The 23,517-nt window shown below is 44.1% G+C and overlaps 1 protein-coding gene across 6 annotated transcripts in view; it reads left to right on the top strand.

Annotated features, from left to right (window-relative positions):
* The window catches only part of LEMD1 (LEM domain containing 1), a 201,257-nt gene extending 178,045 nt beyond the window's left edge, over positions 1–23,212 (top strand). For all 6 annotated transcript variants that reach the window (XM_089686357.1, XM_089686358.1, XM_089686356.1 and 3 more), the window contains 2 exons: positions 5,029–5,090; positions 22,019–23,212. In XM_089686357.1, coding sequence (XP_089542483.1) covers positions 5,029–5,090; positions 22,019–22,283 — 327 coding nt within the window. In that variant the 3' untranslated portion in view covers positions 22,284–23,212. The remainder of the gene's footprint in view (positions 1–5,028; positions 5,091–22,018) is intronic.
* The last annotated feature ends 305 nt before the right edge of the window (positions 23,213–23,517 follow it).

Here is a 23,517-nt window from a genome sequence, read left to right as displayed (position 1 = left end):
CAGGCACCAGGCAATCATCTCTGTTTTTTCAATGGTTGTGGGCACCCTAATTGTGTTTTATTATTCCTTGAGAAAAAAACTCTTAATGTGGATTACTGTATAGCAGTATTTCACTATTTAAACACATTTAAGCTTCCTTCCCTGATGGCTCACTTGTTAAACAATAATACATTTTTCCCAGTGTTCATTGGAGGACACAGCAGACCTCTAGTTGTACTTCATGCCTCTAGCCACACTAGTCAAATAAAAAATGCAATTGTAAAAAAGGTGATTGTTAATATAATACAATGGTGGTCAACCGAAAAATTATAGAGGGTCTAAAGTGCTACACCGACACCTGTAGATGGGCCGCACAGTAGCATCTGCTGCATTTTTTGAAGAGTATCACAATGCACATTGAAGTTGTTAGTACAACAACCCCCAGCACTGGTGTAAGGAAGTGCAATAATAAACCTCTCCAGCATTGGTGTCAGTGGACACAATAATGACTGTCCAGCATTGGTGTCAGTGGACACAATAATAGCCCCCAGCATCGATGTCAGTAAGTACAGGAATAACCCCTAGCATTGATGTCAGTCAGTGCAATAACACCCCTGGTTTCTGTACAATTGACCCCCCACATTTTGTCAGTGGCAGTGCAATATAAGCCTCCCTGCATTAGTGGTCAGTGGCAGTGATATTTAATCTACCTCCTCCCTCTGTATTGTGGGCTGGCAGTGAAAGTTAACCCTCTCCTTCCCCTGTATTGTGGACTAACAGTGAAAGTTACCCCCATCACGCAATCCCAAGCCTCTCTCCCAAGTTTGTTGGGTACTAAGGATATAATAGATTTGCTTGCCACTGAAATGTTATTCACGGTCTGTTCCAAGTTGCCCTACAGATTCTCAAAAGTGAGTACCCAAACACCTGGCTTATGCAGATTTAAGCTTCCTGTTACGTTTTTCCAAGCCATCAGCAATTTAATGATAGCCTTGCTAGAAAGTTTATTTCTACTGATAAAGGACTTTGTTACCAAGTGCTTTGATACATTTACCCATTCTAAAAAAGTTGAAGCAACGGATGCCGCCACTGTTGGTGGACCCACTTTTGTTCTTTAAGGATGCAGTGGACAAAAAAATTGGAGACCTTTGCCAAACCCTTCAGCTGCGGTTTCTGCTCTGACCACTTTTTGCTCGTACATAAGTGTCCCAGGCTGTGGCAATGCTGGCAAGAACCCTGCATCATACACTTGTATCTGAAGGTTCACCCTAACACCTGATTAATACAATGAATCAGTTGGTGCAGGGATCCAAGTAGATATGTTATGCTATCTTGGTTGAAGGATGGGTTATCGCTCATTTAAACTCTAAGGCTGTGTCGCTGAGAATAGTCCTATGACTTCCTTATTGATCTGCAGACCAAGCTTCAAAGACTTTCTATGACATATACTTTACAAGAGATCAGGGGTCTCCTTGATTGCAATTAAAAAAAAAAAAGAAATAGAAACCAAAACCAGAGCACCCATCTCACTTAGACTTGAGACCAAGGTCTTCTTACACTAAGGCACTCCCTTCTTTTCTACCTTTCAGTTACACTTTCATCTTTAATGGTTATAGCTCAGTCTAAGACCAAGCGTCAATCTAGGCAAAAGTCCTCCTAGTCTGCTACAACTTTCTCTGGTAAGACTTATACAGTGTGATTTCAAATTGTTGATGTTTGCTAATTTTTGGCTCTACAGTATCTCCAATACCTAAGCGAGGGAGGTTTCCACGAACAACAGATTTATTGCTGAGAGTCTCCATCTCTTTTCTCAAAGGACTTAATGTATGTAAAACCACACAGCAATATATGTATAACCTCATGAGCATTTTCAAGATTTTATTCAAGCTTGTATACAGTACCCTGTATATGTTGCTAGTCTCCAGAACCTCTCCCATCCTCTGTAATGCTTTACCTCACTCTATTGGGCTATCTCCTGCTCTGGCCGCCTCATCTCTTCAGGGAAGCCTATCACGCCTCCAACTAACAATTGAACTTTTAACTCTTCCATCAGCTCATCCCCCAAAGTTATAACCTTTTGTATCACTTGCCCCACCCTGTTAGACGGTGAGCTCTTATAAGCAAGGCACTCTTTACCCTCTTGTATTTTATTGCATTATACCTGTACCGTCTTCCTTCAGATTGTAAAGCGCTGCACAATCTGTTGATACTATATAAATCCTGTGCAACAATAATAATACCCATCAGCTTTGGACTTGCAGCTCAGCCTACAGGTTTTGCCAACACCCTACATACTTCAGGTGGATTGCAAACAACTACAAATCCTCACTAGTTTCATATGAACACTTGGAATACCTGGACATGATTCTAGATACATGCTAGTATGGATCTTTCTTTCCTGCCCACATTATGGGACTGTTGTGACAACACAATGCTTTTTCTTTACACCAACAGTTCTCTGCTGTGGTGACTTTGGGCTGATGGCGTTGCAAGGTTGCTTTTTTGTTCCCCTTGGTCAAAAGAGTCTCACTATGAGTGCAAGCCTCTCTGGACACAGAGGGAGTTCTAGCTGTCCAACATATTGTAGATATTAGTGACCCCTCTGTCGCTCTTTTACCAGATGTCACAATTCAGGGATCACCTGGTTAAAAAAAAAAAATGCAGTGTGAATGCTAGTGTTACATATAAATCCCCAAGAATGACAGATTAGCCCTATACTAGCACTCACATTCTGGGGGTAGAAAACTGGCAAGCAGACTTTCTCAGTTGTCAACAAATTAACTGATGAGAATGGGACTCCACACCATGATGTATTTTATCGATTTGTCACCACTGGAGTACCGTAGACATTGATCTGAGAGGAGTTCATAAGCTCTTAACCAGATTCAGGGATCCTCTGTCTGATACAGCTGATGCTGAACACACCATGCATATCATACTCCCATTTTTTTTTTCTTTTACCTCTTCACATAGGACCAAATGTAAAGGAATACATACCAATCTGGAGGCTCTGAACTATCAAATAAGGGCCTGGTAAACAGATATTTTTTCTAGTTGTGAACATCTCTTCCTGTTTGGCTAAACTTTTTCAGTGCCCAATATTCCATCCTCATTCTTGGTCCCTGGCTTGACAGTATGTCTATTAAAGCCTATTTTCGGAGGAAATGTGGCCTGTGGTTGCCTGTTGGTGTAATTCTTCCCCTCCCCATCTTTTCAAAGACTGCTGTACTGTTAGCAAATCAGAGGTCAGTAGAGGATACAGCAGATCTCTTGGTATCCAGAACACTCTGCTGCTGTAATGGTTTTTTTAAAACCTTTTCTTAGATAAATTTTGAGTGACACAAGTCTCACTCATTATTTTCATGTTCTTTTGCGTTTTGGACACAGTGGCCTAGTTCTAGCCCAGTTCCAGTGTAGCAACCCTCTCACCACCAGCATTTATTATTTAAATATTTTCTTAATATATACCTCTTTTACTATGTGTATAAAGTCAAGACAAGTAACACCCAGTCCTCTTCCTCCTTTTCTGTCCTTGGCATTGTGCAGTCCTGAATCGTGAAGGGAACTGCATTCCTAGGTCCAAAATGCCTTAGGCTAACAGAAAGTGGGATAAATAAGTTTGGTAGTAATTCAACTTGAAAGAGGTGTGCTGCTGGACCTTGGAGTGTTCTACTAGCATCCATGCAAGAGAAAAGTTGAGTTTTGCAAGGAAAGCTGTTTTTTCATTGTTTTGTTTTAAAAAGTGCTAGGCAGTCATTTTTATTTTATTTTTTTCAAAGTGAGGTTGGAATTGGCCTTAAATAATATCCACACCCAAAAATAAAAATGTAATGTGTTGCACTTAACCATTCTTTAATGTAGTAGATGCATTCATTATTTATTTTTAGGCTTTATTTTTACCTGGAACAATTAATATCCTCATATATAATGTGTTCTTTCCAGAATCAATAGCAACTAGTTTAGATCCTGGCCATTTTCTTTCTCCTCTGAAATCTGCATGTGTCACTTCTGACAGTTTTCTCAGACAACAGGCAATTCATGGTGATAAACTCTCCCCTCTTCCTAACCAATACCTTAGCACACAACTGGTGACTGACAGCCTCAGATGTGCATGTTTCCCATTGAGGCTATGTAGAGGGTAGGTAGGTCCATTCCCTCCACTCAGGTGTCAGATTACACTCAGTTCTGTGCTGTGCAGTGTGTGACATCGATCCCCAATCCCTGCCTCCTGGAAGCAGAGAAATTGGATCTGCTCTATGTACTTTGGAGGGCTCTGAAGGAGTAAGGGCTGCAGCTACAAAGGCAGAGCTTATGTGGGAGGATTTGCTTCATGATTGTTTGCAGCTAGCTATTTCTGTGGGCTTATGAAAAGGCTTATTGCCACTTTAAAGATTAGAAAGCTGCAATATTTAACATTTTTGCTTTTGGGGTTTAGATACACTTTAAAGAATGTTTGTTTGTGTTGTGTTTTTTTTTTTTTAGTCCAAGCTCCTAGAGGCAAGATATATACTCGGATGTCTGTTGTGTCCTCAGTGGACTACTGAAGAAAATATTTTTTGCAAGGAATTTGTGTAGCTAAATGAAGAATCTGTCACTGACATATTTTCAGTGGAGGTGTAATTTATATAACTGCTAGTGACACAGTGGATGGCTGTATTAAAAGGAGTTACACATAATAGGTCATTCATACTTGTACACACAAGGTTCAACAAGTTTGTTGCCACAAATATGAAGTGAGTACATGGAGGTGTCTTCTAAGCAAACAATTATGTTTGTATTTCTTGCATCAACACGCTCAAAAGTGATAATTTAGGCATAAATTACTGTCTACTGGTTCAGAAATAATGTTTAATATATTTGCTTATCTTATGTTATAAGACAAATTGTTTCAAAAGTTTCTCAAGGATTAATAAAGATTGTAAATTGTATAGGACACATATGTACTGTAGCTATTTTGTGGGATTTTGGGGATTCTACTTTGTGTGACTGACTTCTTAAATCTGCAGCAGCAAAGTCTATGGTTAAAAAAGTTTTTTGTTTTTTTTGCAGCCAAAGGATGCCACTTCTGGTGACTTATCTGAACTGCTGTCACAGTCTGCACTTGGAATGAGGTGATGCAAAAAAAATGTCTGCTGTATTTTAGGAAATAGAGACGAACACAATGTATGAGATAAACAACACTAGAAAAGTTGTTTAAAATCTAGATACCCATGTTGAATTTAACATAGGCAATGACGTACAAGAAAAAATACATGGACTCTGCCTTATCTTCTGTATTGATTTAGTTGGTTCTGTTATGATGAATCCATTGCAGAACATCTGTGTTTCCCAGAAAAAAATCAACATTTTTAGTTCCATATATCCTGCTAGCTTGTTTCTTACAAAGGCTGCTTGTCATGAAGTCTCTACAGTATGAGCTAAACTTTTTTTTTTTTTTTAATTTACCTTTGGCTTAAAGTACATGTAAATCCAGTTACTAAAATCTCATATAACCTCATGACATGTTAATACAATTTCAAAAGTTATTTTAGTTATTATGTGAGAATGCACTGTCCCTGTCTTCCCCATGTGCTCAAGAATTGTCACCCTGTCACTTTTTTCCAATAGATTTCCAATAGAGATTACAGGTGGTTCCTTTAAGGGCTCATTTACACTGTAATTCCCTGCATTCAATTCTGCATATGCATGCACTTGTAATGCATGTGATGTGTGTTTAGGCTGCATTTAGGTTGCACTTACTTGCCTTTGCAGTGCATTCACGTGTGTTCCAGTACGTTTTTATATGGAAAACAAAAAAACTTTTTTTTCCAGACACTCACAAAATCATCACCTGGAGTAAACCAGGTTCACTGAAATACATTCAAAACCTAATTGTATAGTAAAGGCAGAGCCGTTCCTAGACTATTTTGTGCCCTAGTCAGGACCAGCTATTTGCAGGCCCCCGTGGATAGCCAATGGTTTTTCGCAGGTGCAACACTTTTTGACTTCTCAGTCCTTCCCCCATCTGAAACTCTCTTCAAAATCATGGGATGTCCCTCAATTTTATCGTTCCTTTCAACTGCGGCACTGGCTGACCTCTCTGCTTGGCACTTCCGCCTCTCCATATCATAAATCTGCCTTTCCCAACAGTGTCCGGGCGCCCCGGGTCTTGTTTCTCAACTCTATGCATCCTTGCGTACTTCGTACTACGGTCAATGCGTACTTCTCTATCATATGTCACTCAGTGGGAGTGTGGCTTGGGGGCAGTCGTGGATCTAGAGGACTGGAATAAGGCCTGGTCGATTATAGCTAAATGTTCATTTAATACAGCCACGTTGGAGGCGGCATATAAAATACTGTTAGTTGGTATTGGGTCCCGCTCGTATAGCCCAGGCGAACCCTGCCTATAGTGATCTCTGCTTTCGGGGTTGCGGCCATCGTGGAGATGTGTTGCATTTATGGTGGTCTTGCCCGAGACTGATTTGTTTTTGGTCTTGTGTCTTTGGCCTTTTTTACACTTTGTTCCATCTCTCTATATGCCGGGAAGCTCGGTATGCTATGCTTCATTGTCCCATATCGGGCTTGTTGGCTCACCAGCAGCAGTTTGCTTCCTATTTGTTCTTGTCGGCAACTAGAACAATTGCTCAGGCCTGGGAAAGTACATCTGTCCTGTAGCAATCGTGCACACAGAGATGGACACGGTTATACCATTTTGCTCCAACCTCTATCTTGGCAAACGATCATCCATCTTGTACAAATATCTTTCCTCATCCCCCTCCCTCTCTGAGATCCACAGTGACGTGGTCGGTGTGTGTTGGAAGTGTCACAGGCAGGCCAGAGCACAGCAGGTAGCTCCGAGCTATAAAACCTCTCAGAGCTGGGTGCTGGGCTATCTAAGAAACTGTGCAATCTGGCACCTCGTAAAAGTATAACCCAAGCCTCCCCCTGAGTTCAAAGACATTCCAGAGGAGCCATAAACTAGATACCACTTTTAAAATCCATTTTCCCTCTATGTCTTATATCTTGAAATATGAGAGACTTGCATAAAAATCAGGCATATCTTCAGATTGGTCACGAGCAGACAAACCGTTTGATATGTCACACTCCTTGGCTGGAATATATAGGAAAGCAGAAAATTACATCTCTTGAATCATTCAAGTATGTGTTTCATATTTCATATCTAACCATTCCGCAGATGCGTCTGCATATTAATCTACCCGCGGGTGGAATGTTACTTGTGCCTTGGAAAAGTTAGGAGCCAAACTATAAGCTAGGAGAGATTTTGGTTCTAGCTTGGGTTTCCTCCTAGACAACCCCTCCCCAAATGAGGCATTGGTCCTTGGCTTCAGAGGCACGCCCTGCTGGGGGACTACAAAATAGGCTGTCAGGCCTAAGAGTGGAAATTGAAAAATTCTCCCTTTTAACATCAGAACCAACTTGGGAGACTGTGCCCTTTTGCTCTGAAACTTTATCTGCTTAACCCAGGACTTTTGGCAAGTACTCTACCTCTCTAAACTTCTTTCTAATACCTCTTTGCTGTGTTCTTGCTCTCTGTGTATTTATACAGTTGCAAGAAAAATTATGTGAAGCCCTTGGGATTACGTGGAGTTGGGCATAAAATGTGCTCTGAACGTCATCTAAGTCACAACAATAGAAGAACACAGTCTGCTGAACATAATACTACACAAACATTAGATGTTGCCATGGTTTAATTGCACATAACATGTAAACATTCACAGTGCAGGGAGGAAAAAGTAAGTGAGGCCCTAGCTCAGGGGTGGGCAAACTTTTTGACTTGAGGGCCGTAATGGGTTCATATATTGGACCCGGGGGCCGGACCAAGAGTAGATGAATGATGTGTATGTGTCATCCATAGTAAGTATAGTAATATTCCCCCATAGTAAGCATAGTAATTAATCCCCCATATAGTAATTCATCCCCCATAGTAATTCATCCCCCATATAGTAATTCATCCCCCATATAGTAATTCATCCCCCATAGTAATTCATCTCCCATATAGTAATTCATCCCCCCTATAGTAAGTCCCCCCTGTGTCAATTTACTTACCTTTGCTCCGCGCGTTCCTCTCGCCGTGTTCCCGCGCCGTTCTGGTCTTCAGGGCGGACTGTGAGAGGAGCCTAGCTCCCCTCACGTTCGTCACGCTGCCCCGCCTACACACATCCTGACAGCCTCACATCACGCTCCGCGGGCCGGATTAAAAGGTCCGCCGGGCCGTATACGGCCCGCGGGCCGTAGTTTGCCCATTGCTGCCCTAGCTTAATGACTTCTCCCAGAGCTAATTGGAGCCAGGAGTGAGCCAACCTTGACTCCAATCAGTGTGATGATATTGGATGTGTTGCTGACAGCTGTCCTGCCCTTAAAAAACACACACCTATTTTGGGTTTACTGGTTTCAAGAAGCACTGTCTGATGTGAACCATGCCTCGCAGAAAAGAGCTCTCAGAAGACCTACGATCAAGAATTGTTGACTTGCATGAAGCTGGGAAGGGTTACAAAAGTATCTCCAAAAGCCTTGATGTTCATGTGTCCACGGTAAGACAGAGTGTCTGCAAATGGAGAAAGTTTAGCACTGTTGCTACTCTCCCTAGGCGTGGTCGTCCTGTAAAAATGACTGCAAGAGCACAGCGCAGAATGCTGCATGAGGTAAGGAAGAATCCCAGAGTGTCAGCTAAAGACCTACAGAAATCTCTGGCACATGCTAACATTTTTGTTGAAACATCTACAATAAGGAAAACAGAGTACATGGGAGGACACCACGGAGGAAGCCATTGCTGTCCAAAAAGAATATTGCAGCACGTTTGAAGTTTGCAAAAGAGCACCTGGATGTTCCACAGCGCTACTAGCAAAATATACTGTGGACAGATGAAACCAAGATTGAGTTGTTTGGGAAGAACACACAACACTATGTGTGGAGAAAAAAAGGCACAGCACACCACACCAACATCAAAACCTCATCCCCACTGTAAAACATGGTGGAGGGAGCATCATGGTTTGGGGCTGCTTTGCTGCCTCAGGGCCTGGACGGATTGTTGTCATTGATGGGAAAATGAATTCCAGAGTTTATCAAGACATTTTGCAGGAAAACGTACGACCATCTGTCCACCAACTGAAGCTCCACAGAGGATGGGTGATGCAACAGGACATGGACCCAAAGCATACAAGTAATTCAACAAACCAATGGCTGCAACAGCACAGAATACGCCTTCTGGAGTCCTGACCTCAACCCGATGGAAATGCTGCGGCATGACCTTAAGAGAGCGATTCACACCAGACATCCCAAGAATATTGCTACACTGAAACAGTGTCAGGGCTCCGGGTATGACCAGAGGTATGTGAACTGACGCAGGGAAACGCAGGCTTCAGATATGTTATAAACAATATAATTTATTAATACTAACAATACAAAACGCAGTGCAATACTAAAACATAAAGTGCAAACGAACCAAACCAAGCCACCCACAGATAACAATACATACAATGCAAGCGTAGTCTGGCAGGCCGGGTCAATAACAATCGGGCAGGTAGGAACAGGAGGAGCAGGCAGAGAGTAGTGGGGTCACGAGCCGGGTACAGCAACTAACGGGCAGGTAGGTACAGGGGGTCAGGCAGAGAATGGTCGGGGTCACAAGCCAGGGATCAAACAGGAGAAGTCAGCAGAGGTCAGGATCAGGCAGGGTCGGCAACGAGTCAGTCAGGCAGGAAAAGGAATGCAGGTAACAAGATACAGGGGCCCATAGAAAAACACACACCAAGTCCCAGACTGCAGGTCTGGCCACCCCTTAAATACACCTCCGTAATCAGCTTCAGGTGTTTGGCTGACTGCAGGGTTGAGTCTCTGATTGCTGAGAGCACCCGCTGGCCTGCCCTGGTACTGCAGCCCACAAGGCAGGTGAGTCCCACCATTAGTGGCAAGTCCATTTCTGACAGTACCCCCCCCCTCAAGGAGCGGCCTCAGGACGCTCCAAACAGTCCTAGCTGGGCAAAATGTTCCACCGCCCGGGTCTGGTAACTGGCGGGATATCAAAGACTGGCACATCGGGCAGGACTCCGGGCAGCGGCACATCGGGCAGGACTCCGGGCAGCGGCACATCGGGCAGGACTCCGGGCAGCGGCACATCGGGCAAGACTCCGGGCAGCGGCACATCTGGCTGGACTCCGGGCAGCGGCACATCGGGCTGGACTCCGGGCAGCGGCACATCGGGCAGGACTCCGGGCAGCGGCACATCGGGCAGGACTCCGGGCAGCGGCACATCGGGCAGGACTCCGGGCAGCGGCACATCGGGCAGGACTCCGGGCAGCGGCACATCGGGCAGGACTCCGGGCAGCGGCACATCGGGCAGGACTCCGGGCAGCGGCACATCGGGCAGGACTCCGGGCAGCGGCACATCGGGCTGGACTCCGGGCAGAGGCACATCGGGCTGGACTCCGGGCAGAGGCACATCGGGCTGGACTCCGGGCAGAGGCACATCGGGCTGGACACCGGGCAGAGGCACATCGGGCTGGACACCGGGCAGAGGCACATCGGGCTGGACACCGGACTACCAGGCGGGGCAGCAGGCACCGGGCCACCAGGCGGAGCGGCGGGCACCGGGGCGCCGGGCCCCCAGGAGGGGCGGCGGGGCGCCGGGCCCCCAGGCGGAGCGGCCGGGCCCCCAGGCAGAGCGGCGGGCGCCGGGCCCCCAGGCAGAGCGGCGGGCGCCGGGCCCCCAGGCGGAGCGGCGGGCATCGGGGCATCAGGTCATTTGGCTCGCCAGCGGGCACCGCATCATCTGGCAAGGCAGCAGGCACAGAGTCTCCAGGCACGACAGTGGGTTCCGAGTCAACTGGCATGACCGCGGGCACTGGGTCAGACATTGGATCGTCTGGCTCGACAGTGGGCATCGGGTCACCAGGCATCAGGTCATTTGGCTCGACAGTGGGCACCGCGTCATCTGGCAAGGCAGTGGGCACCGAGTCACCAGGCACGGCAGTGGGCTCTGAGTCAATTGGCACGACAGCGGGCACTAAGTCATCAGGTACCGGATCGTCTGGCTCGACAGCAGGCACCGGGTCATCTGGCACTGGATCGTCTGGCTCGACAGCGGGCATCGGGTCACCAGGCATGACAGCGGGCACTGGGTCATCAGGCATTGGATCGTCTGGCTCGACAGCGGGCATCGGGTCACCAGGCATGACAGCAGGCACCGGGTCATCAGGTACCGGATCGTCTGGATCGACAGTGGGCACCGGGTCATCTGGCGTTGGATCGTCTGGCTCGACAGCGGGCATCGGGTCACCAAGCATGACAGCGGGCACTGGGTCATCAGGCATTGGATCGTCTGGCTCGACAGCGGGCATCGGGTCACCAGGCATGACAGCAGGCACCGGGTCATCAGGTACCGGATCGTCTGGATCGACAGTGGGCACCGGGTCATCTGGCGTTGGATCGTCTGGCTCGACAGCGGGCATCGGGTCACCAGGCATGACAGCGGGCACTGGGTCATCAGGTACCGGATCGTCTGGATCGACAGCGGGCACCGGGTCATCAGGCATTGGATCGTCTGGCTCGACAGCGGGCATCGGGTCACCAGGTATGACAGCGGGCACCAGGTCATCAGGTACCGGATTGTCTGGCTCGACAGCGGGCATCGGGTCACCAGGCATGACAGCGGGCACTGGGTCATCCGGCATTGGATCGTCTGGCTCGACAGCGGTCATCGGGTCACCAGGTATGACAGCGGGCACTGGGTCATCAGGCGTGATAGGATCATCAGGCTAGATCAGTTCATCAGGCTGGGTACAGACATCAGGCTGAAGTGCGGGTGCCAAGGCACCAGGCTGAACCACGGAAGGCAGGTTCTCAGACGGCAGGCTCACCAGTTTGGATACTGGCAGGATGGTACTGGTTGGAAAGAATTTTCGCTTTTTTCTGGTTTTAACTACTGGAGCACTGCAAGTAAACGCAGGTCTGCAAACGAATGGAGCAGCTGAGGACAGAGAAGAGCTGGAAGATGGAACAGAGGAGGGAGCAGCCGCCACAGAGGACCTCTCCACAGGGCTAAAGAAAGGATAGGTGCAGCGAGTGGGAGCAGGGGACTGGTATGTGGTAGTTAGCAGAGTATACTGGGCCGTCACTGGGGGTGCTGTCGGGGATGCAGGAAGAGTGACTTGAGCAGAGGAATGACGTTGCAAGCTGACTGAGGCTGGGTGCAACAAGTCTGACCATGTCTGCAGTATGGGTTGAACAAAGCTGAGCTTACACAAAGCCTGTCTGGTCAAAGACTGCACTGCGTTTATACAATCCCTTAATACCTGTGGTGAACATGCAGCATAATGCTCCAAGAAGCAATCCACATCATCCTCTACCAATCCATCATACTCTACCTGGTCTGCACTAAATGGTGGCAAAAAGTCATTCCTGCTTTCAGGGGTACCAGATGAAGCCAACTCTACACAAACCTGAATCAAAGGTTGCACCTCAGAGAACTCTGTGCCCTGATCTACTAGAACATGAGCGATCCGTATACATTCTAGCATTTGATCCCGGGTATACTCCCTCAGAGTCTGATAAGCATATTCTCTGTCATCAAAAACCAGCAACGACAAATACACAACCTCATCAAGATCCATCCTTCCCAGCAACAAGCCAAGATGGCTTCCCTGTGCAGCCACTTCTGGTCAGGATTGGCCTTGGTGTAATGTCAGGGCTCCGGGTATGACCAGAGGTATGTGAACTGACGCAGGGAAACGCAGGCTTCAGATATGTTATAAACAATATAATTTATTAATACTAACAATACAAAACGCAGTGCAATACTAAAACATAAATAAAGTGCAAACGAACCAAACCAAGCCACCCACAGATAACAATACATACAATGCAAGCGTAGTCAGGCAGGCCGGGTCAATAACAATCGGGCAGGTAGGAACAGGAGGAGCAGGCAGAGAGTAGTCAGGTCACGAGCCGGGTACAGCAACTAACGGGCAGGTAGGTACAGGGGGTCAGGCAGAGAATGGTCGGGGTCACAAGCCAGGGATCAAACAGGAGAAGTCAGCAGAGGTCAGGATCAGGCAGGGTCGGCAACGAGTCAGTCAGGCAGGAACAGGAATGCAGGTAACAAGATACAGGGGCCCATAGAAAAACACACACCAAGGCCCAGACTGCAGGTCTGGCCATCCCTTAAATACACCTCCGTAATCAGCTTCAGGTGTTTGGCTGACTGCAGGGTTGAGTCTCTGATTGCTGAGAGCACCCGCTGGCCTGCCCTGGTACTGCAGCCCACAAGGCAGGTGAGTCCCACCATTACTGGCAAGTCCATTCCTGACAAACAGTTTTGTGAAGAGGAGTGGTCCAAAATTACTCCAGATCGTTGTGCAGGTCTGATCTGCAACTACAGGAAACGTTTGGTTGAGGATATTGCTGCCAAAGGAGGGTCAACCAGTTAAGTCCAAAGGTTCACATACTTTTTCCTCCCTGCACTGTAAATGTTTACATGTTATGTGCAATTAAACCATGGCAACATCTAATGTTTGTGTAGTTTTATGTTCAGCAGACTGTGTTCTTCTATTGTTGTGACTTAGATGACGTTCAGAGCACATTTTATGCCCAATTCATGCAAAACTCCACGTAATCCCAAGGGGTTCACATACTTATTCTTGCAACTGTATATAGGTTAAATCTTGTTTCTGTAAATATTTTTATTGCACCCTTTTGACCTTTTAGTAATAAATCTTTCTTTCTGAAAGTGTTGAACTGTTTCTAAAGCTCCTTAATGCAACTTACGAATTCCTGCCACTGAAGAGCGCTACTATGCGTATTTAACCCTCTGTATAACCTGTCTGTGGTGACAGTGGTATAAAGACGTTTATTTCCACCATCCTAGTGTTATTGCTGATATTGCCGAGTTTCCTCTTTCTCTGTACAAAAAGGAGGTGGGGGCAGTGTGAAGGGTTAATTGCGTAATTAACCTTACCCAGTAACAATCGCGCTCGGCTGCCGCTACATCGATTTGTGGTCCAGTGAGCTGGAAAATCGTTGTGCAGGGGGCAGCTGGGTGTGGCATTGTTACGCACGTGACATCGCAGTTTTAGATTGGCTAGTCCTTCGGTCATGAGTTTGGTGAGAAGGTCAGGGATCTGACGTGCGATCGTCACATGTCCCTCTTCAGGGGGTGCTGTATGACCACTTTGATGCTCAATGAACAGATGTCGATTATCCGTAATGACTCCCAACAGAAATTTTTGAAAATATGGGAGCCTTGGTTGACATGCTTTTCCCACGTTCCCCCACGGGCTAGTCTGGGTGTATGATGCAGTTCGGGGTTGGCGTTCCCAGACCCCTGCTTCTGGTCTTGTCTTCTTCCTTCTCTACTCCTTTTTTTTTTTTTTTTCCCTCTTTATTGTTGTTTGATTTCTGTGAGGCGATAGATCTTTGCATATGGTTTGAGTTTCTGTTGGTGTTATATCGCTGTTTTTGTATTTTATGTGCCATTGATAGCCCCTGCGTGGGCGCGCCTTCTGCAATGCTGGTGTTATAACGTTGTTCTCTTATTTTTAATGTGCCATTGAGAGCCCCTGTGTGGGCGTGTCTTTTGCTCATGTCCTTCTTTGTTAAAACGTTTAAAAAGTTGATAAAAACCATTGAAATGCAAAAAAATGTATTGCTTGTTAGGAATAATTGTTTGTTAAACTCCTGCCGGACGTTTTTTAACCTTGAAATGTGTAAAGAAAGGGCTACTATGGCAGGTTTATAGGTTTTTATGATTTTTTTGACTATAGCTAATGAACTTAACCACTTGCATGTCCAGGCCTTATTCTCCCTAAACCCCTTTGCGTCGCAGAACATTTTTTTTTTTGGTTATTATTATTATGCAGGATTTATATAGCGCCAACAGTTTGTGCAGCGCTTTACAACATAAGGGCAGACAGTACAAATTACAATACAATTTAATATAGGAGGAAACCGAGGGCCCTTCTTGTTTGAGCTTACAATCTAGAGGGTGGGTCAAGAGATAGAAAAGGTAATAACTGTGGGGGATGGGCTGATGGAGAAAACCAGGCTAGGCCTCTCTGAAGACATGAGTTTTTAGTGATCATCTCAAAGTGGACAGGGTAGGAGATAGTCGGGCAGATTGGGGTTGGGATAGGGAGTTCCAGAGGATGGAAGAGAGGATCTGTAGAAGTCCTGGAGGCGAGCATGGGAGGAAGTGACAAGGGAACTGGAGGCCTTGGGAGGACAAGGTGACAAGGTTACTGATGCAGCTGGGGGCCAAGTTGTAGATGGCTTTGTAAGTTGTTGTTAGTATCTTCAATTTAATTCGTTGAATGAGTGGAAGCCAGTGGAGGGATCAACAGAGCGGGTAGCAGACACTGAGTGGTTGGTTGGTGGCCATATCTCCTTCTGCACATTATACCATTTTGCATTTGTAGTATACCCTAATAGATTACAAATAATTTTTTTGAGAATTTTTGGAAGCAAATTTAAATACACTATTTCCTTTTTTTTAAAAATAAAATGAGGAAATAAAGCATTTTCCTGTAATCATCAGAAGCCCAGGAGCTGATCGTTTCAGCTTCTGAGCTAAGCTTAGTGCTGGAGGTGTCAGTGGCTCCTACAGGTTCATGCTCCCCCACTGGAACCTGTAGGAGCCACTGAGAATGGGTACTGTGCTGTTTTTATATAGAACTAGGGACTCAAGTGGTTAAAGTCTATCAATCAACTTCTGTACAACCGCCCTATCAGATTTTTTCCAAATGGTCCGTGCCACCAGCTATATCACTCTGATCACAGCCATGAGAACACAATAGCTCAGCAAGAGTGATTCCCCCATAAGCAGTGAATGGGAGAATCACCACATTTTTGTTTTTTCATCCATTCCACTGGTTGAACAAAAAAAAAAATGTATAATTTATGGCCTGCCTAACACTACCATCTCTCCAGACTGACCAATAAGTATATAATGTTACCTTTTGAAGGTAGCAAAAAATAGTCCTTTCAGTTATTGTTATGCTGTACTTGTAAAAGGGATCAGCTTAATGTAAAAAATGTTGTCAGAATGTTTTTATTCTTTAAAACCTTTTGGCTGAGTCAAAAACAAACACTTCTTTTTTGGTGAACCGAAAAATATTAAAGTATGTAAAAATGTGAAAAGTACCATGGAATTTTAAAATAAACGTGTGGACTTTAAAAAAAAAAATCATTTAGTCCTCATGCATACTGGACGTTTTTGCAGCTGCTGTTTTTGGCTTTTTGGTGTTTTTTTTTTTTTTTCTACAGCCAGTAAACTTCCCAGTATGTTATCCTATGTGTCCATAGGCTTTAATCAGCATTTTTGGCTGGAAAAAAAAACTCAGAACTAGTGGGTTTCTGGAGGAATTGTTTAGCTGTAAAAACACTCTAATGCTGGTAAACGCAGAAAAACACGGTAAAACGTGGCAAACTGGCATTTTAGGGTCTTTATTTGAGCAGAAATTTTATACAAAAAAAATTTTTGTGTGTTTAAAAAAAAAAAAAACGCAACTAAATGCTTAAAAATTTTCAACGTGACTTTATACAGCTAACACTACTGCTGTTTTAAAAGCTCCCAGTATTTTACTCGCCTAGGTGGATGCAGGATTGAATCTATGCTGCATCTGTCCTCCGCCAGCTCTGCAGTGAGAACTGAGCGATCAAACACTGCAGATCCTCAGTTGTCCCCCTTCTCTCTGAGCAGACAGCCATGACTGTCAGTCTCTGACTCTCTGCTCTGCCCCCCAACCCCCCCAACTCTCACTGGAGTGCTGGGCTTTGGAGGGGTGGGGCTGGCTCAGGTGAATTTTAGTGTTCTTTCTGCCTTTTTTTTCTGATCTGTGCAGCAATCCTACATGAAATAACTCCTGTACTTTGCCTCAATACTGGAGGTAGCTGTCACAATGATCAATCACTGTTCGATCAGTTGATTGTGGGTGCATTGCCAGGCTGCTGCAGACAGGTCCTCCAGCTTTCTGCTCATACCTCCATATGGCCTTTCTGTTGGAAATCTGGAGGACTTGTGAATTGACTGCAAGATTGCTCATCAGTGTCTTCTCAGTTCACTGAGAACTACAAGCCGTCTGCCACAATGGCAGATCCCTGTGTATGAGTGATGTGGTTGTGCAGACACATCTGTGCCAATTTTGAATATGACTGGCTGTGGGGAAGAGGAACCGCCTCTCACTGTCATTGAGGAATGGGGGATGAGGGGAATATGTGCTGGAACAAGTTGCATATTCCCCCCTCAGATACATGTATAGTATGTTCTAAAAGGAGAGAAAGAACTTCTCATAAAAAGTAGCTATAATTCTTCTATAGTGTGTATGAGTCTTAACCCAAAATAAGTGTAATTTCTCTCTATCTCAGCATCCTGGGTGAACACCAATGAAGGTGGTATTAAGCCCAAGACTAAAATTTATTATATTGCAGCTTACTAATCCTTAGATGTGGTGGCCACATTTCTGATAGCAACAGTTTTCTTCCTTTTGGAATAAAGGTTTTACATAAATAACAGTTGATCACTGTACGCACCCCTGCCAGTGTTAAAGCAGAACTAAGGGTGACTACTTACATGTCCAACAGTCTCTCACTTGTGCCAGAATCTTCTGCTGAGTGCTGGTCTTCAGGCCTGTTTATTGGCCAGTGGGGGATGTCACTCCTAGTCATCCCAGCACTCAAGTATCAGCCTGGCATATGCGCAGCTCAGTTTACAGTGCCAGAAAAGACAGCAGGCGGGTAGGGACATTTTATTGCAGAAGAGATGGTGCATGTCTCTTCTGCAATAAACTCCTGCTTGCTCACTGTTTCTTACAGTGGAACTTTAGTTCTGCTGTAAATGGTTTGTCTCAACCCTCCAACTGCAACATCTGCAGGACACCTTGTTCTGTTGAAAAACAGACTTTACTGGCCAGATCACCAGGTAAAAATAAAGGAAAGAAAGCCTAATAAAGAAAACTAATACAAAGTGGAAATATCAAGCACAATGAGGTTCCAGGGGATATGTGGATAAGCACAGCCTGGGCAGCTCCAGCAATGAGACATGAGCACAAATCAAATAAAGGAGCGCTCCCAACCCTGTGGAAATCAATAGGATCACAAGCCCAAAAACAGATAAAATCGAAATTCACTTTAATGCTGGGTTAAAAAGCATGGTATGTAGGAGTGCCCTGACTAATGCATCACCAAGCCAGTGGAGAGGAGAAACACATATTCCCAGAAGCTGGAGGATGGCACATGATCCTGGAGTCAGACCCAACAGTAGGTCTCAGGACAATGGTAGGAGTGTGTGGATAGCAGCCGGTGGGATCACTAAGATGGTGTGGCCGCCAAGTCACGTGTCCCAGATCCAGTTGTAATGTCATACACCTGGCAAGAGACCACCCAAACAAGGGTTGCGGAGGGCAAACTGGAAGCCTATGGGAGCACTCAAACCACGTCAAACCAAAGGAGAGAAGCCAGTCATCATGATAACATGTTGATCTGAGGAAGGGGCAAGTCCCTGAAACATGTTATCATGGTGACCGTCTTCTCTCCTCGGCTTCTGCTTTATTTTTTATTACAGTGAGTTAGCGTCCTGAGTGCGATCGATTGCCATTTTCCTATAGAAAATATTCGCTTTTGGGTTTATTAAAAGTTTACTACCACTGTAGGTTCATGTTAAAGTGGTAGTAAACTTTTTTGTGTTTTCTTTTTTTTTTTTAATTTTACCTACAGGTAAGCTTATAATAAAGCGTACAGTGGATATAAAAAGTCTACACACCCCTGTTAAAATGTCAGGTTTCTGTGATGTAAAAGAATGTGACAAATAAATCATTTCAGAACTTTTTCCACCTTTTAATGTGACCTATAAAATTTACAACTCAATTGAAAAACAAACTGAAATCTTTTAGGGGGAAAGTAAACCTAAAATAATGTGGTTGCATAAGTGTGCACACCCTCCTCTTATAACTGGGTATGTAGCTGTGTTTAGAATTAAGCAATCACATTCAAAATCATGTTAAATAGGAGTCAGTACACACCTGCCATCATTTAAAGTGCCTCTGATTAACCCCAAATAAAATTCAGCTGTTCTAGTAGGTCTTTCCTGACATTTTCTTAGTTGCATCCTACAGCAAGAGCCATGGTCCGCAAAGAGCTTCTAAAGCATCAGAGGGATCTCATTGTTAAAAGGTATCAGTTAGGAAAAGAGTACAAAAGAATTTCCAAGGCATTAGATATGCCATGGAACACAGTGAAGACAGTTCCCATCAACTGAAGAAATTATGGTGCACCAGTGACATTACCAAGAACTGGACGTCCCTCCAAAATTGATGAAAAGACAAGAAGAAGGCTGGTCTGGTAGGCTGTCAAGAGGCCTACAGTAACATTAAAGGAGCTGCAGGAATAATCTGGCAAGTACTGGCTGTGTGGTACATGTGACAATAATCTCCCATATTCTTCATGTCTGGGCTATGGGGTAGAGTGGCAAGATGGAAGCCTTTTCTTATGAAGAAAAAATTCCAAGCCCGGCTAAATTTTACAAAAACGCATCTGAAGTCTCCCAAAAGCATGTGGGAAATTGTGTTATGGACTGACGAAACCAAGGTTGAACGTTTTGGCCATAATTCCAAAAGATATATGTTTGGTGCAAAAACAACACTGCACATTACCAAAAGAACACCATACCCACAGTGAAGCATGGTGATAGCTGTTTTTCTTCAGCTGGAACTGGGGCCTTAGTCAGGGTAAAGAGAATTACGAACAGTTCCAAATACCCGTCAATATTGGCACAAAACCTTCAGGCTTCTGCTAGAAAGCTGAACAGGAAGAGGAACTTCATCTTTCAGCATAACGACCCAAAGCATACATCCAAATCAACAAATGAATGGCTTCACCAGAAGCATTACATTTTGGAATGGCCCAACCAGAGCTCAGACCTGAATCCGAATGAAAATCTGTTGGGTGATCTGAAGAGGGCTGTGCACAGGAGATGCCCTCGCAATCTGACAGATTTGGAGTGTTTTTGCAAGGAAGAGTGGGCAAATACTGCCAAGTCAAGAGGTGCCATGCTGATAGACTCATACCCAAAAAGACTGAGTGTTATAATAAAATCAAAAGGTGCTTCAACAATTTATTAGTTTAAGGGTGTGCACACTTCATATGCAACTATATTATTTTAGTTTTTTTATCTTTACTTCCACCTAAAAGATTTCAGTTTGTTGTTCAATTGAGTTGTACAGTTTATAGGTTACATTAAAGGTGGAAAAAGTTCTGAAATGATTTCTTTGTCTCATTTTTCACATGACAGAAACTTGACATTTTAACAGGGGTGTGTACATTTTTTATATCCACTATACCTGCAGGTAAATGAATATCTTCTAAATGTGCACTGCTAAGGAGATATTCGCTCCTTTTTAGGTCCAGTGCATGCACTCTGAAGGAGTGGCATAGCCTTGCCGTTCCTTCAGAGTACTGTACCATGGCCCAGGACCAGTCGGGAGTGACATCGTGGCTTGACCAGTCAGACAGCCGGAGCTCACGAACCCGGATGGAAGACTGGGTGAAGATGGAAACCTCTGCAGCGGTGCTTCGTTTTATGATAAGTCCTTCATAATGTGCTAGTATGTGATGCATACTAGCACATTACGACATTTCCTTGCAGGGGATTTTTTTTATGTTTGTTTTTTTTTACCTGTGGTTTACTACCGCTTTAAGTGGGGAACAAAGTTTATAAGTGTTTTAAAGGGAACCAGTCTGGATAGAAAAGTGGTATCTGCCATTGTTTGTGTTTACGGGCAATCTGACACTAACTGACACTTTGTGGGAACTAATTGACACTGACATCTCCAGAGACACTAATACTGTGATCAGTGCTAATAATATACACTGTCGTACTTTTGACACTGGCTGGGAAGGGGTTAACGTGTGTACTGTGTGCTGCTTTTTACTAAACATTGATTTTGTTTTTTTGTTTTCTGAAACAAAGCATTAGTTCCCTCTGTTCAGAATCCTGTGTTTATCAAAACAGGGGGGCGTGCCTGGAAGCAGGCAGCAACGTACCAGTACGTTGTGGTGCTTCTAGCTGCTTCCCCGCTGCAGTATATGTACTGTGGCAGATTGGCAAGCAGTTAAAGTGGAGCTTTACCCATAAGCACTTTTTAGTTAGAAAACTGTTTTTTAGCAAGAAACATACAGTACAACCTCATTAATAAACATGCTACTAAAATAAGTGTGTGCTGTAAATTGTCTCTAGCATTGCTCCTGTTTCTTCTTGCAGAAGGCTGCCATTTTGCTGAAGCCCAAAGTATTGAGCAGCATTAAATCTTTAGGCTGTCAACAGATCAGCCTCTACATTTTCAGCACAGCGCCTAAAAATACAGAGCATCTGAGCATGTGCAGAGCAAACTGAAACCATGTATAACTGGATTTTATACAGTATAGGCACTTATTTTTAATCTTTTACATAGCTATACCTGCAAAGGGGCCAGCATGAAGTGATCTAGCAGGACTTAATTTTCTGACTAAAATTCCACTGTAAGTAATTGTAGTTAGAATAGGCATGAAAACCTTCGAGATTACACATAAGTATGCAATGGCTTTGACTATCCCAACATATTCCCTTTAAAGGTTCGTTATAGTGTTAAATTAGGTGGCATGATAAGGGTTAGGGTAAAGGTGAAAATAAACTTGTCATGAGAGAAAGCTGGTACTGAAACACTCTCCTTCTGAAAACACTAGCTGGCCTATGTCATACTGAACTGCTTCTTTCAATAATTTGTCACTTTTAACATAAGAATCATAGGTCACACTACCCGGCTTTGTCCAGTATCGTCAGTGCTTTCCAAGCCCCAGCCTGCTCAACTCCATATATCTGAATAATTTGTACCTACACGGTTGGACAACAGCATGATGGTTACAGCTTGTTGACATTTTTAAGCAATCTGGTCTTCGAGTTGAATAAAATGGTCTTTTATAGATTTTTGGTTTCATAGGTGTGGTTTTTATCCATTTGTCATTTGGAAATACTTTGAAAAAACATTACCTTTTTTTTCCGTCTTTTGTTTCCTTTTAGTGCTACTCGTAGGAAGCCAATCAAAGGTGCAGCTGGTCGCCCCATTCACTTCCAGTATGATGACATTGTCATGAGAGCCAAGATGAAAGAACAGTCTAAAGGAATATGGGAAGAAAAAAAGCCACAATGCCTGATCTCTGTTCCTCTTCGGATCGCTATTTTTGTTTTGGTAGCTTTTGCTGTCTTGGTCTTGCTTACCATGGAGAGCAGTTCTGAGAATCCATTTGAGCCCCCCACAGTAGACACACAGTTACAGCAACCTTAGTTCTCTGCACTATAGTTTCTAAATCTGTTTCCTAGCTGAGATCCAAGTCACTAAAATTAAGTGCAACAAAGGTTGTGGTACTCGTGACAATAGATGGAATTGCTGATGTGCAAATGGGTTAACTAGGTAACCTCTCTGAAATAGTAGTTAAACACAGTTTCTTTGGCTGTTTCCTAGAGATATTGAACAAGGACCTATTACTTACAATTCACCTTTCTATTTTCAGTTCATTATTGTTTAAGTTGGACACAGGTGTAGTATGGTACTTACATTATTAAGCTGAAAACACTATATAGTCTTCATATGGACATCTTTATCCTGGTAATTACAAATACAGTATATAACTACACGGTAAATACTGCAAAATGTCAACACTTTATACTTTTCGTTGGAAAATTGCTTTGTTTTGTTTATCTTGTAGTGTTAATCTCTGCTGCATAACATTTTGTTTTCTTCAGTTTCTTATGTTTTTCATAACTTAGCTGCTTTGAGACCACAACCAGTTCTTTAGTCTCTTTTCTTGTTGGACACAGTGACCTGAGATTATAACATAATGAACAAAAAGCTTAAAGAGATTGTTTACTTTATTCATTATAGACAATGTAACAAGTGTCACTTTATCGGAGGCTCCATACTGAGCATGCTTGCCTTCCCTATGCCCTCCTGTCAGAAGAGAATTTGAAGGGTACGTAGACAAATTGTACATGGACCCATGCCACCTATATAACAAACCTGTATATTTGCCAAGTGCAAAGCACAGCTGTACTTTGCATAATAGCTATTGATTGCTCCCACCAGCACCATGTTTTGCATCAGTAGTGCAATGTTGTGGATTGTTATATTTTACTATGTATTTACTTTTCATTGAACAGTTTTTGTTTGCCTTGTGTTATTTAAAAATATTTAAATAAAGTGTATGTTTTTTGCTCCTTATTGTCTATGAAATGTTTCTGTATTAAACTTTGGCATCATTCACACAGACGTACTTAAAGTGGTTGTAAACCCTTACCTATACCCAGTGAAGTGACTGGCCTCAGGTAATACACAGAGATGAAATTACATACGTTGTACATATTTATTTGCAGACATTTAAAAGGGTTTTTCATACTCGCAAAGCAGGGGGTGGGGAGCTGCAGTTACAGATTGTACAAGAGTTCTGAGAACTGATTGGAGAGAAGGGGTGCACCCCCTTCACATAGCACATAGGAACAGAGTTTAGGCTGTCAGTCATAGG

This window comes from Staurois parvus, unplaced genomic scaffold (assembly GCF_062004578.1).
Source record: "Staurois parvus isolate SC_StPar_1 unplaced genomic scaffold, SC_StPar_1.0 ptg000395l, whole genome shotgun sequence".
Lineage (NCBI taxonomy): Eukaryota > Metazoa > Chordata > Amphibia > Anura > Ranidae > Staurois > Staurois parvus.
The sequence above is the reverse complement of the archived record's forward strand: the minus strand, read 5'-3'. Positions and strand labels throughout refer to the sequence as shown.